Source organism: Anopheles stephensi, chromosome 3 (genome assembly GCF_013141755.1).
Source record: "Anopheles stephensi strain Indian chromosome 3, UCI_ANSTEP_V1.0, whole genome shotgun sequence".
Lineage (NCBI taxonomy): Eukaryota > Metazoa > Arthropoda > Insecta > Diptera > Culicidae > Anopheles > Anopheles stephensi.
In genome coordinates this window covers 49,028,597-49,054,620 of record NC_050203.1, presented here as the reverse complement: position 1 = coordinate 49,054,620, position 26,024 = coordinate 49,028,597, and the positions used below count along the sequence as shown (strand labels likewise).

Sequence of the window (26,024 nt, the reverse complement as noted above, 5' to 3'; positions counted from 1 at the left end):
CTAAGATGTTGGTATATTTAGATATTGCTAGATATCACCACCTAGGGTTTGTTTAACAACAAATAATTTCACTTACAAATAAGTGCGCGACTTACCTTACTTCAAAAGTCGGTTTGCTCTTCCGTATCAAGTGTAAGTCTCTTCTTATCTTTCGAAACAATGCGGTATATGGCGTTTCACGTATCATCGTTACTAGCAATATTTCCGAAGCCATTATGCTGCAACGTTCGCTACAAATCAGGTAGCGTATCGAAAAAATTGAAAAAAATTTAGACTCACTCACAACGATAAACTGAAAGCATCGAACAACCAAAACACGCAAGTTTTCGCTAACGGTACAACGGTCATCCGGTCCGTCTCGAAATGTACGGTTTCTGTCCATTTAACTGTTGTTGTCATCCTCAGTTGGGGAAACATTTGCCATTTCCTGTGTGCATACATTTTGCGTCCATCGTAAGCGAACGAAACGGCACTCAAGGTGTTAATGGTGGTCTCTATCCTGCTGCTACATAAGTTTTGGGAACTACGATAGTGTTTGGCGTTTGCTGCATAACACCAGATAAGCTATGCTGACGTCCATCACAAATTAACATTTGCGAAAGATCTTCAGCGAGAGCGAGAGAGACAAAAGGTCAATCAAAATGGCGACCCATGTCTGTCAAAACAGTGAATTTGATACCGAGAAGTAAGGGCTGTTTTTTTGATCATTGACTAAAGAGTTTGCACGAATGTTTTTGGCATTGCGTATACGAAATTGTTGGATGTGATACGAAGGATGATGTTTCGTTTTCTTCTCCACGATAGCACGATGTCTGGCTTTCGCGTCACTCGCCCAACAGCTGGTACTAATTTTAAATTTTAAAACGTTGTTTATTTATTCCACGACTCAACGTTACCTCCGCACGCATGCCACCGCACGCCCATCGATACCGTCTATCAGCGGATGTCGGAAGGAAATGCCAAACACCGAAACGGGTGGTCCAGGCAGGTTGAGTGCGGAGGTTACCAATGTGCTTTGCATTTGGATTCAATCTGTACGCGGACACATTTTCCCAGCCCGGTCCCGGTCTGGTTGGGCGCCCTAACGCGGCGGTCTGACGTAATGGCTGAGGAAATACAGTGGGAAATACACACATCGTTACAGCAACCGAAGGTTCGAGTATAAACAAAGCCGTAGCGGCTAGCTTCCATAGGGGTTTGATGAGGGTGGTCACTTCCATCGCGGGCTTTCATCGAAATGGTTCACACAGCGCAACAACGCAGCAGGAGAATGTTGCAAAATTGTGGATGCCAAGATTAAAACGCGTTTTCGCACGATTCCCTCGCGAGTTGCATACATAAATTTGCAAGAGCAACTTTGCATGAATGTTGCCTTGTTGTTCCGATGCTTACACAGCTAGTACCTCCAGGGTGGCAATTTGTATGAACAATTGTAGCTGCACTCAGCCACCAGTGTTTCAGTGTTTGTAAATTTCGTCTGGTGATAGATTTGTTTTTGGAACAATGAAGCAAAGGCACAATTAGAATTCAGATGCTTATCACCAATGTATTTGAAGTTGTCGCATGTTCTATGACCTATTTGTGATGTTTTTAATGGGAATGAAGAAAAATACAAATTAAAATAAGCACTGTAAGTAGTTTAAAGAAAAGTGAGACGCCGTACACAAAGCGAAATAAAATAAACGCCAGTCTGTGATGCGTCATCACTGACGCTCCTCGAATGAGTGGGTTAATTAAGTGGAATACCCTTTTCAATTAAAACACAGGCCTGCCTTTGCCCGGGTATATGTCGCAACATGGAACATGCTTTGCCCACCATATTTCGGACCGTGTCATGCACTGTTTGGGAGCGGTAATTGTACGCTATTGAGTGAGAGTATATATCGTTGAGAGCACAGCGAAGTAGTTGACTCGCTTCCACGTCATAGCAGCATATATGTTACTGAGGAATGCAGATACGGCAGTTTTTGAACTCAAGTCAAGAAGCCCTTTTCTTGAAGACTACTGCTGCTTCCTTTCTCTTGGCCTAACGACCTGTCAGGTCATGCGGGCTATATAATGGCTTACTAGACTTATTAACGCGTATTCCGATAGTCCGTCCTTTATATGGGGATTTGATAGCCGGCGTTGCCTTGTAAAGAAGACTGTAAATACATATAGTTGTGGTGTGTATTTCAAACAGATATAAAAAACTTTACGTCATCTTTGTACCATTTATTGCTAACTATACAGCTTTACTTAGGCAAGAAATGTAGGATTTCCCCGGTTAGTTTTTTATGACTTGCAGTATCTAACAAACATAATATTTCTTCCGGTTTTATCTCGATTGTAAATTTTACATAAAATTTGCAAATGCTGTCTTAAATTAATTTTTTATATAAATTTCCTGAATCTATTTTAAAAGGATATTTATCGTACAAACACAAATTCATCAATGAATCAGCGCATTGAAAGTCTCCCATTGCATATACTATTTTATTCGCATTTGCCACCAACTCTAGGTTTCATCCTGTGTGATGCGGTCAGTATAAATAGCACATGAAACGATGACAAGTACAAGAATGCGTAGTGTACACTTTGGTATGCTGCTCACGTGTAAAATTAGCATTAGAAAGTAAAGTATAAGTAATCTTATGATCATTCCCATCTTCCTGTTCTTAGCCTTTGGAAAAGAATTTGAAATTTCTTTGAAAATGCATTTTTTTTTCAAAATAAAGCTTTATGACAAATAGTTGTGCTAACAAACACTGTGCTTTTTACATCTGAGTGTTACTGTATCGAACATAAAGTTATCCAAACTTAATTAAAAAAAAACAAAATCTCACAGCTTATCAAACTAAAGATTGTATTAAGGATTGTGCACACCTTTTTTTACATCATCGTACAATTGTGGAAAAAATTAACAACTTTAACAATATCTGCAGAAAGGTACTCGCGGGAAGTTCTTAAAGCTGATCTATAATACAATGATAATGTTTAACTTTCGAAGTTTTTATATTTTTTCAAACAATCTAATTTGCCAAATATATTAATTATATTACTACACTTGCAATAAATGCTTTTCAAGTACAGGCGTTGCCATTGGAATAAGTTGTTTCCCGTTAAATCTCATCATGATCTTCATTTTGAACTGAGGTTCTAAACAGGTGAATTTTAATTGTTTCTCCCTTGATCCAACTCCGATAAGGTCATTAACATCCGAGTGCTTGCTTTGCTTTGAACGTAAATGACAATGTCACGCTTTTAAAAGTAACTTTACAGAAATAGTACCCAATAAAACGTGACTCAACGCGAACGACGATGCGACAGGCTAATGTGCACCTCTTCATTCGTGCGTTATGGCTGAGTGGTTCTGGCAGCTGAGGAATAGACCAATACACAAAGCGAAGATAAAACCAGGGAGGCAGAAAAAAAAACCCATGGGGGAAAAACGAGTCAAATGCAAACTTTTCCAGCTCCTAGAGTTCCGCCACCTGTTCGGCACATGTTTTACGGCGCGGAAAATAGGAACGATCAGTGGATTGTTGGGCGATGGTTGAAGCATGCTTTATGTTACGCTTCTACTTTAGCGGTGCACTTGTTTACTGTCGCGCCACATGCGCTGCCTTACCCTAGGAGATGTCGTCATACTTCAGCGAATTAACACACTGCAGACTCGCGCACGAGATGGCGGGAGTGGTTTTTACTCTTGGCTGCTGTTGTGTTCTAATGTCTGTGCAAGACAAAACAAATTGTAGGTTCCCCAATTCTAAGGGTGTGTGCGCGTGTTTTGCTTTGTTTGTGGTGATATTTTCCTTTCCGACGTTGCATCTAAAAAAAGAAAATAAAAACCCCTTTGGCAGGGCTTGTGATAAAAGAACGTGGTATTTTATTGTTTGACCATTCACTACCATAAGCTTTATACACGATGCAAAAATTGTTTCTTTAAGCATGTTTTAGTCCCATCAACAGTCTTTGTGGTAAAAGTAAAAGTCTCTTTGATTTTTTTCCTTTACCCTATGTTATATTACTCTATGTTGAATGAAGATCCTAAAAGATATATATTTTTTTTAAATCTTGAGAAAGGGTTTGGCCGTATTGCTTATTTTTTATATTATTCGTTTAAAAATACTGAAAAATTCAATGGGCAGCATTATTTTTTCCGTTCTTATATAGCTTTCTTGGTGTGGTAATGTGTACATTTGAAGTACTCCGTTTAATGAGGCAATTTAAATGAATATAATAATAACTGGCAAGACCAGTGGACGTTCGGCATATCGATCGGTCATTCCATAGTGTCTGCGCAAAGTAGAAATAAATAATATTAATAACTAGACCATGCGTGTCGCCCCGTTGCGGTCAACTGATGCGCCTGTAGCAAACGGAAAGCGCATGTTTGAGGGGATAGTGCGGCTAGTGGGTTTTCTTTTCGGATTTATGTTTCACAGCGTCAGTTGTAATGTGTATCATTTTAATGGATTTTCCAAATGGATTGAGGGCTCTGCGTCGGGACGGTTGCATGTTGTGCGTGTATGGAAGTTAAAGTTATCAAGAAAATGTAGGTCTTTATGAGGCAGAAAGGGGCAGAACAGATAGAGATAGAGAGAGAAAGAGAGAGATACGATAAGAGACAGCAAGTTGAAACGATACATGGAAGAAGCGCCTATTTTAATATTATATTTATCAACGTGAAAATGATAAAATTCAGCATACTAATTGTTCTTTTCTTTTTCTTGCATTTTACAGGTAAGATCTTCCTCGATGAGCCTAGTTGGTAAGGAAAATACTACACAAGGAAAATACTTCTCTCAGAAGATATGCATATTTACCAGAGCTCTAGTGCTATTATTTTCAGCTTAAATTGTGCACAATTAATACAGGACATTATTTTCTCATTTAAGCGAAATGGAATGACACGATTACCTTAATTGTCATTGGCACACAGGTTCCTCACTAATGTATTTTAAATTGTTGATATGAGACAAAATTCGAACAGCCACATTTTGCGCTACCATGTGAGGTTTGTATCTCAATGCCGTCCCGTCCCTGAAACGGATTCCTTCCATCGTTTCAATTGTGGTTTATGGTTGAAAGCTGTAAAAAAGAACAGCGATAAAATCAAATAGTAGCGCTGAATTTATGCCGCAGCGTATGTCCGACAAGGCAGAGATTATTGTATGCGAAGTTGGTCATGGAATTCCGTCCTCTGGTACGTACATGGAATTAAACACATTATTAACGAGTTAAGTGACAATATATGTGCAATTTCGGGAGCGATAAAACAGCACCATTGGCGCTCCTTAAAGTGTACCAAAACATTTTTGGTTGGTATCAAGCCCGCGCCTTCGGATAGTGAAGTTTATTTATTATCTCAATCAATTGAACTCAACTAAATCAACTGTGAGACGGTTTTCAACACTTTCTTTAGCTTCTTCGTTTGCAGCTTAGTAACTCCTACAGACTGCTTCAATAATGTTGGTCATGTGTGTGCGTGTGTCAACGTGCGATAAAGGACGCGTGAGAAACATCACGGTTCAGATATTCGTCGAGATCGTTTCGTTTAGCAACTATTTCGTATGTGTATCGCGATAAACGCCCACAAAATGGTGACCATGAGTAATGGGTAGTAAATTTGTGTCTGTCACTGGCTATCTTTCAATTGTGATATTTAATGTATCCAATGCTGTGTAAAGCGATAATCTCGATCTGCAATGTATATTCTAAACACTTCAAAAACAGTAAAAGGATTTTTTTGTGTATGAAACTTGTTGACCTACATGTTTCTCGCTTGCATAACGTAGTGCGTTAATAGTTTACTTCCAAAATGGTCTTGATTAGTTGTAAACCGTACTCATTCAAGATGGAGCGTTAATACGTTGTGCAAACTATGGAAGCCATATTAATCGACCAATGGCTTCTTGACCAAGTGACACCAATACAGTTCGCTTTCCCTCGATGAATTGAACCACCGCGGGAAGGTGACGAACGAGAATGTGATACGAAGGTACAGTTTACCCCTAGACTGCAAACAAACGTTCCTCCCTGTTCACGATGATGTCACTACTCAGCTGGTTCGAATTGCGGGACTTCGGGGCATCAAGCCCGCACAAAGTATCAAAGCAACGTCCAATATGGACGCGTAACCTTGTAGTCAGGTTACTGAAAAGGTGTGGACTGTGGTCGTTACATTCGTTAGGGTGGCTTGTAATCAATTTGAAATCTATTGCTCGTGCCCATGCTGGAACAACTACCACTATCCATTCTCCCCTGTGATAAGGAAAGCATGGTAGAGGAGACATTGATGATGTGATCTTGATGTTTGTCAAAGGTCACACCCGCTAACCGAACTTATTGACTTATGCTGTGCGCTACAGCTAAAAGATAGCACGAAAAAATTACAACGACTTCTTCTCAGCGTGGTCAATGATGTCATAGCTTCGAAAAGAGGCGCACCTTGGGTCGGAGATCGACAAAACTTGTTCGGCCTCTGGTGCTTGACAATCAAATGGGTGACGACCACTACTGAGAGTCGTCCTATTAGCCACCCTCGCCGCGTGTTTGAAAAGTATATAAACGTTGGGTCAGTAAACAACGAAGGCAAAAACTGGCCGTTCGCTCCACCCAAGTATGTTTTTATTGCCGGAGAATGTTCGCTCCTGATGACGCCAGCCAATAACACGAACGTGTGTGACAACGTAAGATACGGAAGTGATTCACATGCTTGCGATGTTTTGTTACCGTTGATTTGTCAACAACTGCCATCTAAGCTCTGTAGCGGCTGCAAACTGGTTGCTTATTGTTTCGTTCTGATCACATCATTCTAATAAGCAATCCAGTTTCTTGTTTCGATTGAAACAGCCAACGGACATGGTCGTTTGTTTTGCATGAGGATCAATCAACTGTGGAGCGATACCATCTGTGTAGAGCTCCGCACGTGCACCTTTCAATTGATGTTCTATGTAATTGATACTTGTATCACGCAGGACCTTCCGATCAATGATGTTTGTTTTGAATATTAATTTATTTTTTAACAGTGCAGATGGTCGAGTTAATATGTAACCATATTTAAAGTAAAACTATCGCAGGCCAGACTATTTCAGACGCAACTTGTTGATAGTGTCTGTGAACATTCTAGCGTCTACTACCACAGCGTTTCACTCACCTGTCTGTACAGTCATCTGTGTTCAAACAATCTGTGTTGCCTGTGTAATGGATAGTGTGTCGTTCGGTCCAGGACGCGTTTAGTCGTGTCGTAACACCAACCATACGTTTTCTCACGGTCGAGCTGTATGCGTTTAGCGTAGTTACCTGACGTTCATTAACAGCATCTGCATCAGCCTACCATATCGGGCGTCATTATTCATCGTAGTGAGTTCTTTTTAGGCCTATGACCTTGACTGACTGGAAAGCCGTTTTGATTCGGATTGTTGTTGCCTGTCATGTATGTAAAAACAAGTTACTCTTGTGCTGACTGTCCAATCGAGGGAGTAGCTTAGATCGTGTTCAGGTGTAATACTTTAATTTGAGCTTTTTTTAGCATATAATTATTATATACACTTGCCGTTTTTCTGCAGAAATCACTTGGTATTTTGAAGGAAAAGGAACCGTCATTTGAAACGTAGAATATATTTTTAGTTACTTAATTTCGATACACTGCATATCATTTATGTAATGCATTGATAAGAAAAAATCGATATTGAGTAGAATGGACATCTCACTGTATTGGTTTTAATGCCATCTCTTAAAACATGTTTTGTAAAATGATTAGCAACTCAGCTTCGGGCTGGTGTCTCTTCCAGCATGTCCCGTGCATGACTACAATATGTGAATAAATTAAAGTGCGGGTGCAAATTGCTTCTGTACACAACACCTCGTCGTCGTACACATACACTAACGTAGTAATGTTATTCACTTTTACCACATCGATAGGTGTGTGGTTAGCCGAGTTTGTACAGATGATGAACTTGAATGTAATCTAATTTCAGAGTTTTGACGGGGCACGTGTATTTTATTTGCCTTATTTGCCGGACTAAATCAATCATACGTTCCGTAACAGCAGCTGGCTGAATCTTTCTACAAACATTCAATTCTCTGTATTGACTTTGTTGCATCGCTTTAAATCAGTATGTTTCATAACTCAGCAGTCTATTCTACATTAGCATTGTGCATTTCGTGTTGTCCTATTTTCGATGGTCATTTTATAATGCCAGGAGCATTACTGACAACCTAACGTCAAAAAGTGCTCTATTTTAGATGAATAATCCATTCCATTATTTTCTGTTCGTAGAGAACGTGTCATTTACAAGGAATTGTGCAGATCTTGCAGCTACAACTTCCATCCATTCCTCTGTGAGCAGAAAGACAGTAAACTTCCATGGTTGATTGTTTTCTGGTCAGATGGCTTAGGGTGGTAACTTCTTTGTTAGTACGAGACGTATTGCAATCGCAGACAGTTTGGAATCCATTTTTATGTACCATCAACACGAGCGAACGCGTGGTAGCTATCGTGTGTTTGGAATCTGGGCCATTAGATACCCTCAGGAACGAGGGCGATTAGGTGACCTAGCAAATGGAACATCCCGGCACGTCCATCAGACACGGGCCGACTCCTACCTCTCCCTGTAGGCTGCTGCCTACACGCTGAATTATTCATATTCAAATTGCGCGATTGTGACTACTGTGAGTTTAGAAAAAAAAATGATGAAGAATTGAAAAAAAAAGGAAACGAAACTGTGGAAAACAAAAATGCGATCGGAAGCGTTCAAGTGCTCTTGCCGCTTCGCGCTGGCGTCATTCGGTCGGCCTCGATTGTTGTCCACACTCCGGTTCTCTCCGAGCGTACGACTGACGTCAAGCATCGAGCACTCGAGTGAGGGCGGTTTAAAAAAGGGTGGCGCATCACTGGCCACCGCGGTGTGTTGCAAAACCAAAGCGGACCAGATTATCGATCGTTTCAATGTGTGGTATCGCACACAAGTCGAGCCTAATGCCTAATGTTGGAGAGTTTAATTTATGCGCCTTTGTTGTATCGCTAGAAGTCAGATATTCCTCGTGCATCGTCCCGAAAATGCGTTCGCTAATGCGCAAACCACTTGACATTCCCGAATTTGAAATGAGATTTGTAAAAAATGAAATCATCGGACAGTTATTCGTTTATAAGCGTATTGAAGAATTGCGAATGTGTTGTTTATTTTGATGATTAAGTGGGGAAAGCTTTTTTATGTATTTTACTAATTAATACATGAAAACATATTTTCCCTGTAAGACTAACCACGTTTCAGTCTATTCTGATTTTAAATTTCATATAGCACGTAGTGCAAATGTTCTAACGCTATTTCAGTTGCAACAAGTGACATTTTATCTTGCCGGAAGACGGAGATGTGGATGCAGAAATTTGATTTAGTCCTTACTTATTGTAAACCATGTACGTCGAAACATTTACATACATGCAGATGGGCAAGAAATGGCATCATAGACTGACTATACTTCATTCCACAGGTTTCGGCGATACTTCGCCAATCGTATTAGCTTTCTTAATTAACCGCTATCTTATTGCAAATATTGCTTATCAAGCACAGCTGATATCACACCTATGAGTGGAGAATTCAAACTGTGACCGCCTACAGCAAGTGCGGCTGGTTTGGTTTTATCGCGCCTTCTTAAGCGATTGATCGCTGATTCTTTGGACATGACATATAAATTGAGTCTGCGTTCAACATCATTTAGCATTTAATATGATTTTAACTTATCGGAATATCGGAGAATGTAGATTAAATACAGTGTAATACCATTTTGGCATTTTATAAATGGTCGTTATTTTACGATTAGAGGTACAATGGAGTACATAATTTCGAAACCGGAAGAATTCATAGCAACTGATATAAAAAAGAAAGCAATGGATTATTAATTTTGATAGCACAGTTTTTTTTACAATCCAAAATACAATATTTTGTTCAAAATCTGTGGTCGGAGTAGACAATCGAATGTTTCTCATGTCATGTCTTCAAGTAGATCATAAGTGTACGATTGCCGTAAGCCGGCTTAGACTAATGCTTTGATAGAGGGTTGTTTAGGTTACATTATAACATGATTCGAATCCAGGGATCGAGTAGAGTGATGTTTGAGATTACACGCAACGTTTTGGAAGCCTTTGGTATGCAGCTGATCGATATCTATCTTAAAGCGCGGAGCGAATGCGACTAGCTATTCTTGAAAAAATAAGGATTCCTTTGCGAACTCGTGCTTACCCAGGGATAAGGAATTGTGTTAATGTTCGTGGGAAGATTACCTAATACACCATCTGCTACTTTTTTGGCGGCTTCCCGGCTTGTCCCGACGAAGTTAGGGGAAATATTAAAAAGAAGAAGAAAAGTGAAAACTGTTCCATTTTATAAGTTTCGATGAAATGAATATTGGATACAAAAGATTGGTGGGGCTCCTTGCGACCCAATGTAAAACCACAACGCTACGAATGTCAATGGTAAACAAACACTCTTAACAAATTGGCTAAAGATTTTACGCTGACAAGCCGCTTTGGTGTCAGTTTGTCGTGTCGCACGTCCATACATTTTTTGTGGGTTATGGCTAATGAAATTAGGAGCCGGACATAATGAAAATAGGAGGGTGTGTATTGAAGGATATGCAGACAGGACAGGACATGACCGGACAGACTCGCGTGACAATTGACCATACGTATGTTCTTCTGGTGTAGGTTATGTGGTTTTTGCTTAAATTTTTTATCATAGGATTTTTTGCAATATCTACTTATCCCAATCTAGAGAAAGTTTAAGCTGTATCACATTGGCCATCCATTAAATGTGGGAGAATGTTTGATGGATATAGTTTTTTTTTCTTTTTGTTTAAACAAATCAAGTGAAATAAATCTTTATTAACAGTTTGGATGAGTATGTAGGCAAACTATGTCATCAAGTATAAATAACATTTATTTAAATAAAATATTTTTTAGCAATATACATAAAAATGCGCATGAATTTAAATATCATCGTGATAAAATTTGTTTAGTTGAATAGTGGAGAACACGGGCAAAATCTTCTGACCGATGTAAGAATTCTCCGCAGCTGGATTTTGATGCCGCATTAAAAAAAAACCCCAAAATTCATCGACGCTGTTCAGTGTGTCGCATTGCAGCGGAAAAGATGTTTTCGAGCAAGGTACACAAGCGGGACGCACACCATTTCCGAACGTTAACAAGCTGTCGTGACAATCAATGCTAGACGACAGATTTTCGTGGTTTTGGTTCGTGGAACATGGTTTAATGGCTTTAGAACAAGATTGTGGTGGTGGAGAGTAGGGATTGATTTTGTCTAACTAACTATTGATCTCTCTTTGCAGTTTTTGTTCAAAAAAATATGAAATGAATATGAGTCATACAATTCAGCTCAAAGCTAAATGTTTACTGTTAAATGCAAATTGAGCAATATCAGTGCTGATGTTAGTTAAAAAATAAATTCAAAACGTAGGGCAGCGTCGGACACAAATCCGACTGTTTGATTTGCGCTTACTGGTTATTTAATAGGTCCACAGATTAAAGTTTTAACATGCTGTTGTATTTTTTATTTCCTGTTTTGATTCGTTTATGATTTGCCTTGATTGTTCGTAGAAGCATAAAAAGTAACATGTTTGTAAATGTTGAGCAAAATGAGCAATGAGGAAAACAAGGGTATCGCTTCACAATAGATTAGGTGCTGTATGTCATGTTTGATAGTATTCTTCATCACATTGACTATCGATTTATTGACACTGTATCGATACAATCGCGTCAAACTCGAATCATGCCGCCAGATGACACCTACTTCCGATTTTTTTGTGTCATGAAAATAGAAGGTGTAAAAATCGTAAATACAATTTGCTTCACCTGTTTGTGCCAACGTGTTCCGGTGTCTCGTTATCAAGTTCCTCTCTTTCTGGCCGTCACGGACACAATTGACAGGTTAATTAGTTTTGTGCACGTTTCGACGAAAGCAACGTGCTGACGGAACGGGCAATGTTCCCGTTCGTCCTATCGGAAGTACTTAATCACCCTCTCCCCTCCATGATGAGCCTTAGAACAATTGCATAACCGTACCTCCCTTGCTCATAGCGACCAACATCCGCTCCAGTTGCGCTACGAACGATTATTGCTGATTTACGGTGTTCTATTTCTGTTCCATTCATTTTTCACGAACGGGTTGTATGCCAGAGCCTCTGTTGATGAGGGCTTTCCTTACGTTTGCTTTGTTTACACAAAATAATGTAAGTTGGAAGATTAATGTGTAATGAAAGTACAAGTTAGTAGTTACTCAGCGTGTTTGCTTTCCAAGTGTATGTGAGTTGCAGAAATGTAATTGACATCATCCATGGGATAACCATTTATAAACAGTGTATATAAAGTGTTTATGGTATGCCTCCAAACGTCCTAATGAGTATCTCGTATCAAATTTAGTGTATTAAATTCCGCAGCCCTTCTACGTGACTCTGTTATACGTTATAGTACGTGTCTGTGGATATTCCGAATTGGTCGAAATTTGCTCCTTATTTGTACTCTTATCCAATTAGCGACTGGCATTCGCTGTTACCGCAAGATGTGTGATTTTTGGAATTAAGAAAGACAGTACATGCGATACCAGACTCACGTACCTGCGTGGACATTCGAAAAAGGAATGTTTTGCATAAGTAGCTTTGTTACCTCGTATAGTAAGGCACGGTACGGTACGTACCCATCGAGATGAACTGTGAGCTCGCTGATGACACTTTCGTATGAAGCAGGTCGGTCATGGCTCCGACCGTTGGTTGGTCATGGCGTTGATAATTTAGCTTGCGGCCAATTATTTTCGTTCCAATTAGCGAGAGGCTTCATCGTTCAATTAAGATGACTCCATTTATGATTTTTGTGATAATAAATTCAGATTTATTGCAACCATACTATTCCACATTTCTATTCAAATTTCTTCGGGGTTTTCAGCGGGTTTTAAACGCTTAGTAAAGATTTACACTATTCTTATGTCGATTTTACACTTTTGTGGCCAGTCGCTAGATTGAAAATAGACTCTTTTTAAAACCACATTCACTCTATCGAAGGTTGCTCTTCTCAATGAAGAATTAATGGGGTCATAACTTCTTCTGCCTGCATCAGGAGAACGCTGGACCGTTTCTTCTTAATCTTGAAACTTCTTACGGACAGCCCATTTTATACACTCATCGCTGAGATCCAACTTAACGCAACGCAATAAAACGTCTCGCAAGTGAAAGCACTCGTAAACTAGCACAAATCAACGCATGGGATTGGATTTCGGTCCATCCTGAGGCCATTCCGTTGCGCATTTAAAGACCACTTTATTATTTGTTTTGTGACGTATTTTAAGCTGGTTAAGAATATGTACGTATAAACGCTGGCCAATATGATTGAAAAACGTGTATACTTCTCATATGAGTTGTATTTGTCACGTCTTCCTAAACAATTGCTTTGTGCTCAATGCTGGATTGATGGCTCTTTTTAAATAACTTACCAGTCCAGTACTATTACTACACTATACTATACTAGTCCAGTATTATGTTATAATAACGGACTTCAACCAATATTAAAATAATAAACGCATCTGTTACACTGCAGATGCATTTTCACTTATTCAATAGCTATCGAATCGAATCTGTTCGTGTTTACGTTTTGCAAAGGGAAGGGTCAAATTTTAAAATTCGATGCAGCCGATTGAACTGCTTTCTATTGGTCGCGGGTACAGTGTTCAATTCGATACCCAATCTGTACGTCTAAAAGTTTTGTAATGTCAAGTGGAGCACAGTTGATGCTACGAGATGTTTTCAAAACGCTAAACACTACCCATTTGGAGGTTCTGTTAGTACGGAAATAAATTTTGAAAAGTCGTCGTCACAATTTGAAGTGGCTTTCGTAACCAATAGAGTGGCCTTCGTAAGAGCGATACGCTTTACGATACGAATGGCGAATGCGGCTAAATGCGGCTAATTTTGAGACAATAGCTTTTGACGATATACTGGATGTTATCTTTTAAAAAAGCTGTCAAATCGTTAGAAATTTATTGCAATATAAAAAATCATATATTACAGACCGCTTGTCAAGTTACAAGTTGTCAAGTAGAAACGTTTCGGATACCACTTGATGATGGTACACCCATCCTTTGCAATCGAAATGCAACAAAGTCGTTGTGGCACATATCCAAAGAGCGATGGTTGAGGAAATGCAGCGGATGGACAGAACACTTGTCACAAGTCATATCTTTACACCAAATCTTTTCTCTGGTTTACCAATTTTTTCTGGAACACTGCCTTCGCGACACGAAGAAGTGATTTATGGCTGTGTGGAAGTAGCTGTGAATATGTGGCTCATTATTGATGGTGTGAACAGTTGTGAAAAGATTGCTTCAGCTATTATTTATTGAACATATCCTTTCGAATTATACTCTTGCTTCTTAACGAATGGCGTGTTTTCACATCCGTGGGAACATATAGAGTTTCAAATTTTTTTCCAACTCGTTTTAAAAGTTTTTTTTTACAAAATAATTACAACAAATTAGAAAACACGAAACATATGGTGTGAACGATTAGAAAACGTGCTTTTTTTTGTTATCAATGTTCTTTGATTCTAAAGCTGTTAAAAATGTTGTTATTTGAGTTTTTTTTTCTATTTGTTAAGTACGGCCCAATATTGCGATTAGTTTAGTATTAGTGTTATTAAATCATTGATTAATTGATAATTGGCTAATGGCGTAGAAAACAAAAACTATACAATTCCCGAAAACTTCGATAATCGTATTCAACCGGCGTAAGTGTTTCTTCCATGAAGATGAACGCTCCTCTCGGCAGTCAGGGAAATGCGATTAATGTTGTACGCTCCTAGCGGCAAAGGAAGTAACGGCAGGAAAGTGTAAAATAATGGGTATTCCGCGTGTATACAAACATACCATTTAAGATAGCCTAAGCAAACGTTGATGGAATCCAGACGCCTAAATGAAACTCGGAACAATATTGAATCCATGCCATGCACCGTGCGTAACTAACCTTTGCACCCAATCAACGCGCTATAGCACCCGAATGGTGTTGTGGTTCTGCAAGTGTTGCTCACATGCCTGATATATTAGAGTTTGAATCTTACCGCCGCCCAATTGGTTAAATTGTGATGCTATTTTAAATGTTTCCTTTTTGGTGATATAGTTTGTTAAAGATGATTGCTTTGTCAATTAAAAATATAAGTAAGACATCATCGTTTTAGCACGGTCATGTACAAGAATTCTTAAGTCACTTATCATCAATACGAAAGGTTTTGGATTGAAATCTTACTTGGAACGTGTGTATACTACGCAAAAGATTTGCTGTGTTGCCATCATCATCGTCAGGCTGCCAGCCTCTGGGCATTGAAAACCAAGACACGAAAAAATCGAAGACAAATATGCAGAAGAAATGTTTACAATAGTGTATAACGTAAAACATTTTATTTGAGTTGAGTGAGCGTTTTAAAATTTTAGAAATAAAATCATACAAGTTCTTTTCGAAATTTTATTTTCGAATTAAATTGTTTGGCATTGATGGAACAGATTAAAGTATTTTTCCGACTGCAAAACCTGTTTACGACCTTACGTGCTATAATCTTTACAATCACAGTAATTCACGGTGTAATTGTGACAGCTCATTAATACATTTTCCCCTCTATTCTTTTTCACTCAGAACGACACAAACACAGCGTTCCTACGGGCAGCTAGGGCAGGAGATCTTCAGAAGCTGATAGAGTACCTCGAAACTGGTCAGGTGACCGACATCAACACGTGCAATACGGTAAGACGGCCCGTCATGTGGTACAATTTTTGCAATAGCGTACATGTGTTTGTGTATCTGATTTTCCCACCACAGAATGGTCTCAACGCGCTGCATCTTGCCGCAAAAGATGGCCACTACGACATCGTTAACGAACTACTGAAACGCGGTGCACTCGTCGATAATGCCACTAAGAAGGGCAACACAGCGCTGCACATCGCGTCACTGGCTGGCCAAAAGGAGATCATTCAGCTGCTCCTGCAATATAACGCATCGGTTAACGTGCAGTCTCAAAATGGATTCACGCCGCTCTACATGGCCGCACAGGAAAACCATGATGAGTGTGTAAATTATCTGCTTGCAAAGGGCGCTAATCCTGCGTTGGCTACAGAGGTAGGTCATTCGAAATGTTGAACAAAGCGTAGTCTCCCTTATTAACGTAAACTCATTATTTATTGTCATTTTCAGGACGGCTTTACGCCATTGGCAGTGGCGATGCAGCAAGGTCATGACAAAGTAGTAGCCGTACTGCTTGAAAGCGATACGCGCGGCAAGGTTCGATTACCAGCACTACATATAGCGGCCAAGAAGGATGATGTCAAGGCGGCAAAACTTTTGCTGGAGGTAAAACTTAAATGATTCGCATCAGGATTTTGTATTCGATATTCACAAATATTTGTTTCTATTCATCATTTCCAGAATGAGCACAATCCAGATGTATCGTCCAAGAGTGGCTTTACTCCGCTGCATATTGCTGCACACTACGGAAATGTAAATGTCGCTCAATTGCTGATTGAGAAAGGTGCCGACGTAAACTTTACCGCAAAGCACAACATCACACCGCTGCACGTGGCGTGCAAGTGGGGAAAGCTGAACATGGTGAAGCTCTTGATCGCAAACCATGGTCGTATCGACAGTATCACTCGCGACGGTCTTACTCCGCTGCACTGTGCAGCTCGCTCAGGTCACGATCAAGTAATAGAAGTGTTGCTAGAACATGGTGCGGAGATAATTTCCAAGACCAAAAACGGACTTGCCCCACTGCACATGGCGGCTCAGGGCGAGCACGTGAGCGCTGCGCGCATTTTACTAATGAACAAATCGCCAGTTGACGACATTACGATTGACTATTTAACCGCTCTGCACGTCGCCGCCCACTGTGGACATGTAAAAGTGGCAAAGTTGCTACTTGATCGAAGTGCCGATCCCAATGCGCGTGCACTGAACGGCTTTACACCGTTACACATTGCGTGCAAGAAGAATCGGATTAAGGTAGTGGAGCTGTTGCTAAACCATGGTGCCACAATTGGAGCTACTACGGAGAGCGGTCTAACGCCGCTACATGTGGCTAGCTTCATGGGATGCATGAACATCGTCATCTATCTTCTGCAGCACGATGCCAGTCCGGACATTCCGACTGTGCGGGGTGAAACACCACTTCATCTGGCAGCACGTGCCAAGCAGACAGACATCATTCGTATCCTGCTGCGAAACGGCGCGTACGTTAATGCGCAAGCACGTGAAGATCAGACACCGCTACATGTCGCATCTCGGTAAGGTTTATTTTCGAATACTCAACGTGTAATCGTTTAATAATGTTGTCTGTTGTTTTTGCCATCCATAGAATCGGTAACATGGAAATAGTGATGCTGCTTCTGCAACATGGTGCAAAGATCGATGCCGTCACGAAGGACAATTACACGCCATTGCACATAGCGGCAAAGGAGGGCCAAGATGAAGTGGCTTCCTTATTGTTGGACAATGAAGCTAACGTAGAAGCGGTCACGAAAAAGGGCTTCACACCACTGCATTTGGCCGCGAAGTACGGCAATTTAAAGTGCGCTGAATTGCTTCTTGAACGAGGCGCTCAGGTGGATGTACAGGGCAAGAATGGTGTGACCCCATTGCACGTTGCTAGTCACTACGATCATCAGAAAGTAGCACTTCTGCTGCTAGAGAAAGGTGCATCACCGTATTCGCCAGCCAAGAACGGCCATACGCCGCTACACATTGCATCAAAGAAAAATCAGCTGAATATCGCCACAACGCTGCTTGAATACAAGGCGGATGCTAACGCAGAAAGCAAAACTGGTTTCACACCCCTGCACCTATCAGCCCAGGAAGGTCACGGTGACATGGCTCGTACCCTTTTGAACAACGGGGCCGATCCTAACCATGCGGCCAAGAATGGGCTGACACCGTTACATCTGTGCGCACAGGAAGACAATGTGGGCATCGCTGAAACGCTACTGGAACACAAGGCTCGCATTGATCCGGTGACAAAGACAGGCTTTACTCCGCTTCACGTGGCCGCTCATTTTGGTCAAGCCGGAATGGTGAAATATTTGATCGAAAATGACGCAAACATCGAGATGAAGACCAACATCGGTCATACCCCGCTGCATCAGGCTGCTCAGCAAGGACACACGCTCATCATCAACATTCTGCTGAAAAACAAAGCCAATCCGGAAGCGGTGACTAACGGTGGCCAGACAGCGCTATCGATCGCAGACAAACTGGGCTACATCACCGTGGTGGAGACGCTTAAAGTAGTGACCGAAACAAGCGTCACGCAGACGGTTGATGAAAAGTTTAAAATCGTTGGACCAGAAACTATCCACGAAACGTTCCTGTCGGACTCCGAAGATGAGGGTAAGTTTAAGAATGGATTCAAAACAGTCACTGTTTGGATTATACTTACGTTTAGCAAACGCTTTGTAATTTATGCCTCGAATGAATGATTATTGTGGTGGAGAAAGGGTTTGCTGACGCAAGCATTGCTTATTGTGATTTGTAAATATTGCCTTTGTATTTGGTATGTGAAGTGCTGATCAAAATATGTTGCTGATCCGTGTTCACGTAGCGAATTAGACATCGGTGGACTGGTTGCGATGAATCATTATGCTGCTACACATGAAACAAACACAGACAAGTTTAACAACATGAGCATTACAAGCTTACCCGAAGGAGAAACAGGAGTTACAACAATCTAGGCATAATTTAACCATGACTGGTTAGAGAACTATAGTTTCTGCTACAAATGCTTACTACAAATTGTGTTGCTACAATTGCAATTGCTTCTTTTAGCCACTCTCAAATGTTACTGTCGGTCCTATCTTAATATCTCTAACTTCTGCTATCTTTCTATCTCTTTTACTTTCCTTTCCTTCTTTCATCCATTGTATTGGTTTTACTGTCTACTCCTTCATGGAAACTTATTCCCACATCATATTTTACACGATTTCAATTTAATGACCATTGCGAAAATTTTTCATAACACTCAACAACTATCGAAAATGGTTAACTCTTCACCATGATTGGCTGTTGAACCTAACATCTCCTTTTCCCGGTTGGTTTGTTGATGGGCTCGCATTCTGAAAACGAAAACAAACAACTGGCATCAAACCGCTCTCCTGCGGAAAAAATAAACAAATTTTGCCGCATAACTCCGCATCTTCCTGCAATACCTCCTAACTGTTCGCTGTCCACACCTTTACTTCGCGGCTTGCGCCGTTCGTCCCCGGAGGGCCCGAAGGAGGCACGCCACCCCCACCTAGTGCTATGAAAGCCCTAATGCAAGCGCAGCAATTGTATGGCGGTAGTGGTGCTATCAAGTACTATCAATCGCAAATGCGTTACACACGTAAGTTGGCCGTAAACTAATCAGCCTCACACACACACACACACACACCCACATACAAACTCAACTACACCAACATCAACACGCCAACATACTCTCTTCGACTCTCTTTCGCTCTCTGCCCAATTGCATACATAATAATCATACATAAGCATAGCTACATTAGAACACAATGACGTCGTCCATATGCGGTACCATGTTTGCGTTAGCTTAGACTCTTAGTTTTGCCGTAGTATTTTGGGTTTTCACCAACGTCCAACCATTTCTTGCTTTGACGGAACATTTTGCTCTGGAATTCCGTTAGCCTTTCGAGGGTATAATGGTCAGATGGAGGCAGGATGGTGACGATGGCGTTAGCGTGTGGTGGTGGACTTTCCTCGTTTCGTACCCATTCATTCAATCACACAGAACGCGTGGTTGCGAATGGTCCGCGCCAGCTCATACTTTCTCCTCTGACCCGTTCTACTCTTCGGCATCCATCATAAATCGCCGCGTGTTCTAAATCACTCACTCACTTATTCACCCCACCCGCGCTACTACATCGCATTCACACAACCACCCGCATTGTGCAAATCCTATTACCACCGCGTCTTAGTATACCGCCAACCGGCGAGCGAACTCAGAACGCGAGGGTTGGGAGTAAACATACTAACAACGGGCCGCTCCACAAATAGCGTACGTCGTTGGAGCACTGCTTTGGGCAAAAGTGTGTGCGTGTGTGGCTTTGACGATCGGTCCGAATCAACTCTCCAAACGCACGTGAAGCGCGCTCTAGTCAATCGTACTCTGCGGTAGTAGTAGCGTCGCATGTGTCCGGTTTCCTTCAAAACTTGTAGTATCCTCAGTTAACTTCACCCAACAAACGCTGGCCCCAGCTAACCGGTAGGAATCCAAGTGTAATGCATGTTTTCGGTGAAATCGACCTCCACTTCCAACGTTACTGGGCGGTTATTTTATACATGGAGCCGTGTTTCTGAATTGTACTGTGGCATTACATATTTCGTGGAGAATTATTCTCGCATTGGCAGTGTGCGTGTTTGTGCTTATTCACGTGGTCGGAGCGGTTCGACCGACCGACAACGGCAGCAACAGCAGCAGCCTAAGCAATAAAGAAGCCACATGCCACTAATTATCGTTCATTTGCCGGTTTGATTGTTTCTCGCAAAGGTGGCGAACGTATCGTGTGCTATTGTGACATTGTGAGTCTATCGCATCGTGAGTGCGAATACGGGTTCCCGGGGGGGAAGTTAGGTAAAAGGGAAGATGTCCAATCAATTCATTTTTCCCGGATCCGCAATACGCGCGGCCCTGTACAAAGCAGATTGTAGTGTTTGTTGTTTCTAGTTTCAATTTGAAGCATTTGGCCAAACAGTTCATGTGTATAAAACAACCAAACCATAGCATGGTAGCACAAGTGGCCACGATGAGTGTGCAAGCTACTCAATTCAGTCGCTCTTTGGGTCGCCAGTACGAATGTGGATCGTCTGCCGCCATGGTCTACGTTGTAGATAGGTACATATACAAGTAGAGCAGTTGGTGAATGAAGTTGAATCATGCTTCATTTATACTTTTTTCTCGAATAAAGTATTAATTTTATTTCAGAAAAGTAAAATCTGAAGAAATGACAGCAAGCCAGGGCATTACGGCAGAGCAATGATACAGTTAAACTACAGACAATTTTCACAGTACGAACGACGGCCTCTTTGGCCAAGTAATCTATCGTGCTGTAACTGAGGCAGACACCTTTCCCTAACATTCTTATGCGGTAGTGTTTTGAGTAATCATTCTTGTCATTTTGACACGGACACGCACTGCGTAAATGAGGAAATGCGTTAGACTTGCACTGGCGGACTTGGCATGTTTCGTAAATGCATTCGAGTTCATAACCTGTGGAGAATACAGTGTGCCGCCACACTGTATTCGTTTTTCGTATTCCATAAATTCAAACCAGACGGACGCTGTTGGGATGGAATTTTGAACTGCTGGCATGGCCGCATTTACGATTCGTGTTCGTCCGCTATAAATAAACTGCCACTGTGCAGTGAAGAGTTTCGAAGTAAAATCGGCTGTTAAGGAGAGAGAGAGAACGGTTTGATGCACAATCAGCCCATGGAACGTAAGGAACCGCCATCAACTGTCCCTACGCGCCATACCGGAAGAGATATTTGCCGTGCTCTTGCGTGCTAGTTTCATTCATGCTGCACGGTAAACGAATGATTTGTGGGTGAAATAGTCTATGCGGTGGTGATCTTCTCGATTGAAAAATGAGCGGAATGATTGGAAAAGAAGGGATGTGCCTAACTGTGACTTGTAGTTTGTCTACTGAAATATTCAAACGAGCGAGTTTCGGCGATTTCTATTTTACCTCCTTTTGGTCCCAAAAACTTAAGTAGCTGTTTTACGACACTTTTGGAAGTAGTGTTCGAGAGATGCATGCATCCCCGTACAGCGTTGAATGTACGTTCGAACCGTCGCCCTTCATCGTCGATGTTTTGGGGGATAAAAATAAATTTTCTCTTTGAACTCGACAAAATCTTGTACGATGACGTGAGACGGGAAGTTGTTCGTTACGGATACGTACGATTTCCGTACAAACGGTTTACTCTCATTGGCCGGCCGATGGTGTGAGTCTATCGACTGAAGAGGAACATATTTGTTTGTTTATTTAAATATAAATTTTATATTGTTATAGTACATTGCATACATTAGCCATGTCAATAAATATGCTCTTGGATTTAATGATTTTTATGGAAACGGAAAAACAAAAATATTTTAACTAATTAGCCATTCAACGTAGATAAATAGTAAGTTCAATATGATGAACAAGAGTTATTTAACAAAATTTTACGACATGCGTAATTTAATTTTCAAAGCAGACTTCAGATAAATTAAAAACACCGATTTAGTCATACTCTCTCGATTATGTGTCATTTTTGTCGGTCAGAGTCTGCTCTATATTGAGTACATTACCCGCGTCTCTCGTGAAAACGTGTGTGTTTGTGTCAGATGGTAACACGGGCATGGTGCGAACATCGGAGAGATTGTTTGTGTAGGAGTTTTCACGACGATCACGCACTCAGACACGATCGCAGTACCGTATTGTTTCTAGCTGAAAATACAAGTGTGACACTGCCGCTAGCGATTTTTCGACATTGTGAATTGCTAAAGTTTGGTTTTCGATTGACCTATGCTGTGTGGTTTGTTGGTAGTAAGCTCTTAGATCACTCAAGAATTGATAAGTAGATAAGCGAGTCAACTTTAGAAAATATTATAGCACAAGTGTGTACACGTAGCAGGTTCAAAACTGCACCTCCAACGTTCAGTGTTCCATTGCAGCTACCATCGTTGAACCAATGTCACCATAAACTCATCTCACAATCACGCTTATCGATAACTGCGATTATTCATGCTTCACTCATTGAGCAAACGTAATCGTGTCGATCGAATGTGAATTCCCCGATCAAGATAAGTGTTCTTGGGATGCGCACTTCGATTGAGTATTAACATTGTTCTCGACGTGACGCCTCTGGTCACTTATCAGCTTCAAGTTCCAGCGTGTGACAGAAGTGCATCTTGTGATCATCGATCGCCATCTCGAGTACCTTGACAGTGCGCGTTCATTACAATGGAACGGTTGTTTCTCATGCAAAACCAGCAAACATCTCAAACGTTGCAATCTCAGCGTTGTGGTCAGCAGAAACTAATGAGTAATGTTTTCGTCTTTCATATCCAATGTACTCAACCGCTAGGTGAAGATCCTATCATGTCCGACCAGCAGCAGTACAACTACATGACAAGCGACGAGAACAAACAGTTTGACGACACAAATCTCACCAACATGAGCATCGATCCATTGAAGGATGATAAATATTTGGAAAAAATCATCTCCCGTGCAGAGAACTACACCGTTTCGGCCACCGATCGGTCCCACACGCCAAATCCGCTGGACATCACCGTGACTGATAATGTAAACATCACTCGAAAGCCGATCCACGTTGGGTAAGTAAGACAGTGTTTGGTTGTTGCTTTCTTTAGATATCGCAAAAAAAAAACATTCAATTAAACAATCGGTTGATTTCAAAAGAGGATAAAAAATCGAAACTCATCATCCAAACACTGGAGCACAGTTAGTGAGCGCATTCGGTGGAGCTGTAGATGTAGTCTCAACCTATTTGATCCGCACTTAACTTTAGTTTTTTTGACCGTTGTTTAGAAATACGAAATGGTTCCAACACATAACCACATTAAAACTCATAAAAATTCTAAAATTAAAACGATCATCGATCGATCGATCGCTTCATTCGCTTGGCTTCATCAGTGAAGCTGCTGTGTTGGTGTTGCTTAGCAAGATGGGTTACTTTCGTTGGTCTTTAATTGATTGTGGGAGTCTATTATCTTTTGTGTTGCTTGGGCGCATTAAAATCATTTATCGTACGTAATGAATATTTCCAGTGATGTTGTTTTAATGTCGTTCATGGTATAACAAAGACTTAGATATAAATTAACAAATTTCGCTTTTAACAACATCACGACTTCACTTCATGTTATTCCACCTTTCTACAAAAACAAGGAAAATCACTAAAGAATATTTTTTGAAATATTTTAAGTCATCAGTAACAGATAAGGTTCGACCAGCTTTATTAGTTTATCACATTATACTGTAATTAACACAGCAATATTCTTATTTAATATGTATTACCATATTAAAAAATGATTTTGGCTTATTGAGAGCAGTTAGCATTGTTGCACCTTAAACCTTTATTTGTCAGATTAAGCGTTTGGTTATTATAAAAAATTAATTAACTTTAACAACAACAAACGACTTGTTTACATGGGCTCGTGCACTACTGGGCGTCTCCATCAGATTATTTTTATTAAATTGAAATGCATATTGAAGAGTTTCGTAAAGTTAACATGTAACCGATTTCAGGATAACAATTTGGATTGGATTGCAACATGAATAGTGTTTTGTTTTCTTTTAAAAACTTTGATGTATATTTTTCCTGAAACTAATTTCCTGCGAACGAAACGTGGAAACACAACGAAAGAGTTTTAATTTAGCTATTCATTCTCTGGCAACTAACTCACATTTTGTAACCTTTCGTAAAGCACAACAGATTGTGTTTATGTTATTTCATAATTGCCCACTTCTTTTTGTATATTTTTGTGGGTTTAGTGTAAGCATTCTATTAATGTTAGAAACCATTTTCTCTTTTCTTTTTTTTCCTTAATTCCTATGTTCATGCATCCTGTTTCACATACAATTTTATTTGTTTTTTTTTGGTTACCCCACCCAACCCAATATCTTTTGTTTTGCATTACATTTGTTCCAAATGGCAACATTATTGCCTTTAAATCATCTTCCCGGTTCCCGTTCCCTATGCTGCATTCTCGACTCTATGTTTCGTTTCAATGTGTGATTTCGTGTGCATTTCTTATCCCATTTACACTGATAACATTTGCGCTATTTGCCGTGAAAAACATATCGGAAACGTGTATGTCCCGCATCCCGAAATTTCCTCCATCTGCATCCATGTTCAACGATGGGCCATAAAACCGAACTTCCAACACTACTTGATCCGTAGGTCGCTCAGCAATGACGCACTGTCGTTGACCATTGATCGATTGGCCAACATTTATTGTGGTGATCAGAAAAAGTTTGTCCCGATGTGTAGGGAAAGGTATACAAAATTTGTTTCATTTATTTTTATTTTGTTTGGTTTTGTTTATGATTGACTACCACTAACTTCAAGTAATGCGTCTGGTTTTAGTTTTTTTTTGTGTGTGAATTTCATTTGTTCAACTAACTTTCAAGCATTCGTTTTAAGTGTGTTGATTTTAATGACCATTGAGGGTTTTTATTTTGCATGCCACATTAGCAAGCTGATATTTTCCTCTATTGCTTAGTTATATGCGCTTGTGTTCAAACATTATTGAATTATTATTGCTTTTATGCTTCATTTCATTATCGATCGTTCTTTCCGATTTATTTTTATTGATAGAATAAAATGTATTACAGTGTTCAGTCATTTAAAATTCGCATTAGATAAGACCATTTTTATCGATCTAAACTAACAAGTACCTTACTTTAATGTATAGTTAGACTATAGATGTCTATAGATTATGAGGGACTCCTGCTCGGTGATGGTTAAATCTTATCATTGGCACCTGCCATTTTTGATCTCGTTTTGGTAGTGCTCACATAAATTTCATGTTCATCGTAGAAGTTTACCATAATAGTAACAATCTCCCGTTAAAAACTGTACCGATTTTCTTTTGTACAGTTCCTTTGTTTATAGTATTACTGCATAATATAGTTGTTCATATTGCGTAATATTAACATTCTAGATTCCTGGTGTCGTTCCTGGTAGACGCGCGTGGCGGCGCCATGCGTGGTTGCCGCCACAGCGGTGTTCGTGTGATTGTACCACCCCGGTCAGCTGCACAACCAACAAGAATTACCTGTCGGTATGTGAAACCACAACGCATCACCAACGGTCCGCCACTAATGGAAGGAGAGGCTCTGATAAGCCGCATTCTCGAGCTAGCCCCTGTTGGGGCCAAGTTCCTTGGGTAGGTTTACAGCGTGCATGATATAGCACTGAAGGGGTTTATGTAACAAATT

At 40.5% G+C, this 26,024-nt stretch overlaps 1 protein-coding gene across 17 annotated transcripts in view; it reads left to right on the top strand.

Annotated features, from left to right (window-relative positions):
- LOC118509040 (ankyrin-3) overlaps positions 1 to 26,024 on the top strand; it is a 52,755-nt gene that overhangs the window by 15,690 nt on the left and 11,041 nt on the right. For 11 of the 17 annotated variants that reach the window (XM_036049103.1, XM_036049097.1, XM_036049098.1 and 8 more), the window contains exons 3-11: positions 15,673 to 15,780; positions 15,856 to 16,152; positions 16,228 to 16,383; positions 16,459 to 17,312; positions 17,384 to 18,411; positions 19,286 to 19,402; positions 23,149 to 23,398; positions 24,985 to 25,080; positions 25,748 to 25,972. In XM_036049103.1, the coding sequence (XP_035904996.1) occupies positions 15,673 to 15,780; positions 15,856 to 16,152; positions 16,228 to 16,383; positions 16,459 to 17,312; positions 17,384 to 18,411; positions 19,286 to 19,402; positions 23,149 to 23,398; positions 24,985 to 25,080; positions 25,748 to 25,972 (3,131 nt within the window). The remainder of the gene's footprint in view (positions 1 to 15,672; positions 15,781 to 15,855; positions 16,153 to 16,227; positions 16,384 to 16,458; positions 17,313 to 17,383; positions 18,412 to 19,285; positions 19,403 to 23,148; positions 23,399 to 24,984; positions 25,081 to 25,747; positions 25,973 to 26,024) is intronic. The other 6 variants (XM_036049114.1, XM_036049106.1, XM_036049112.1 and 3 more) reach the window with 4 other exon arrangements.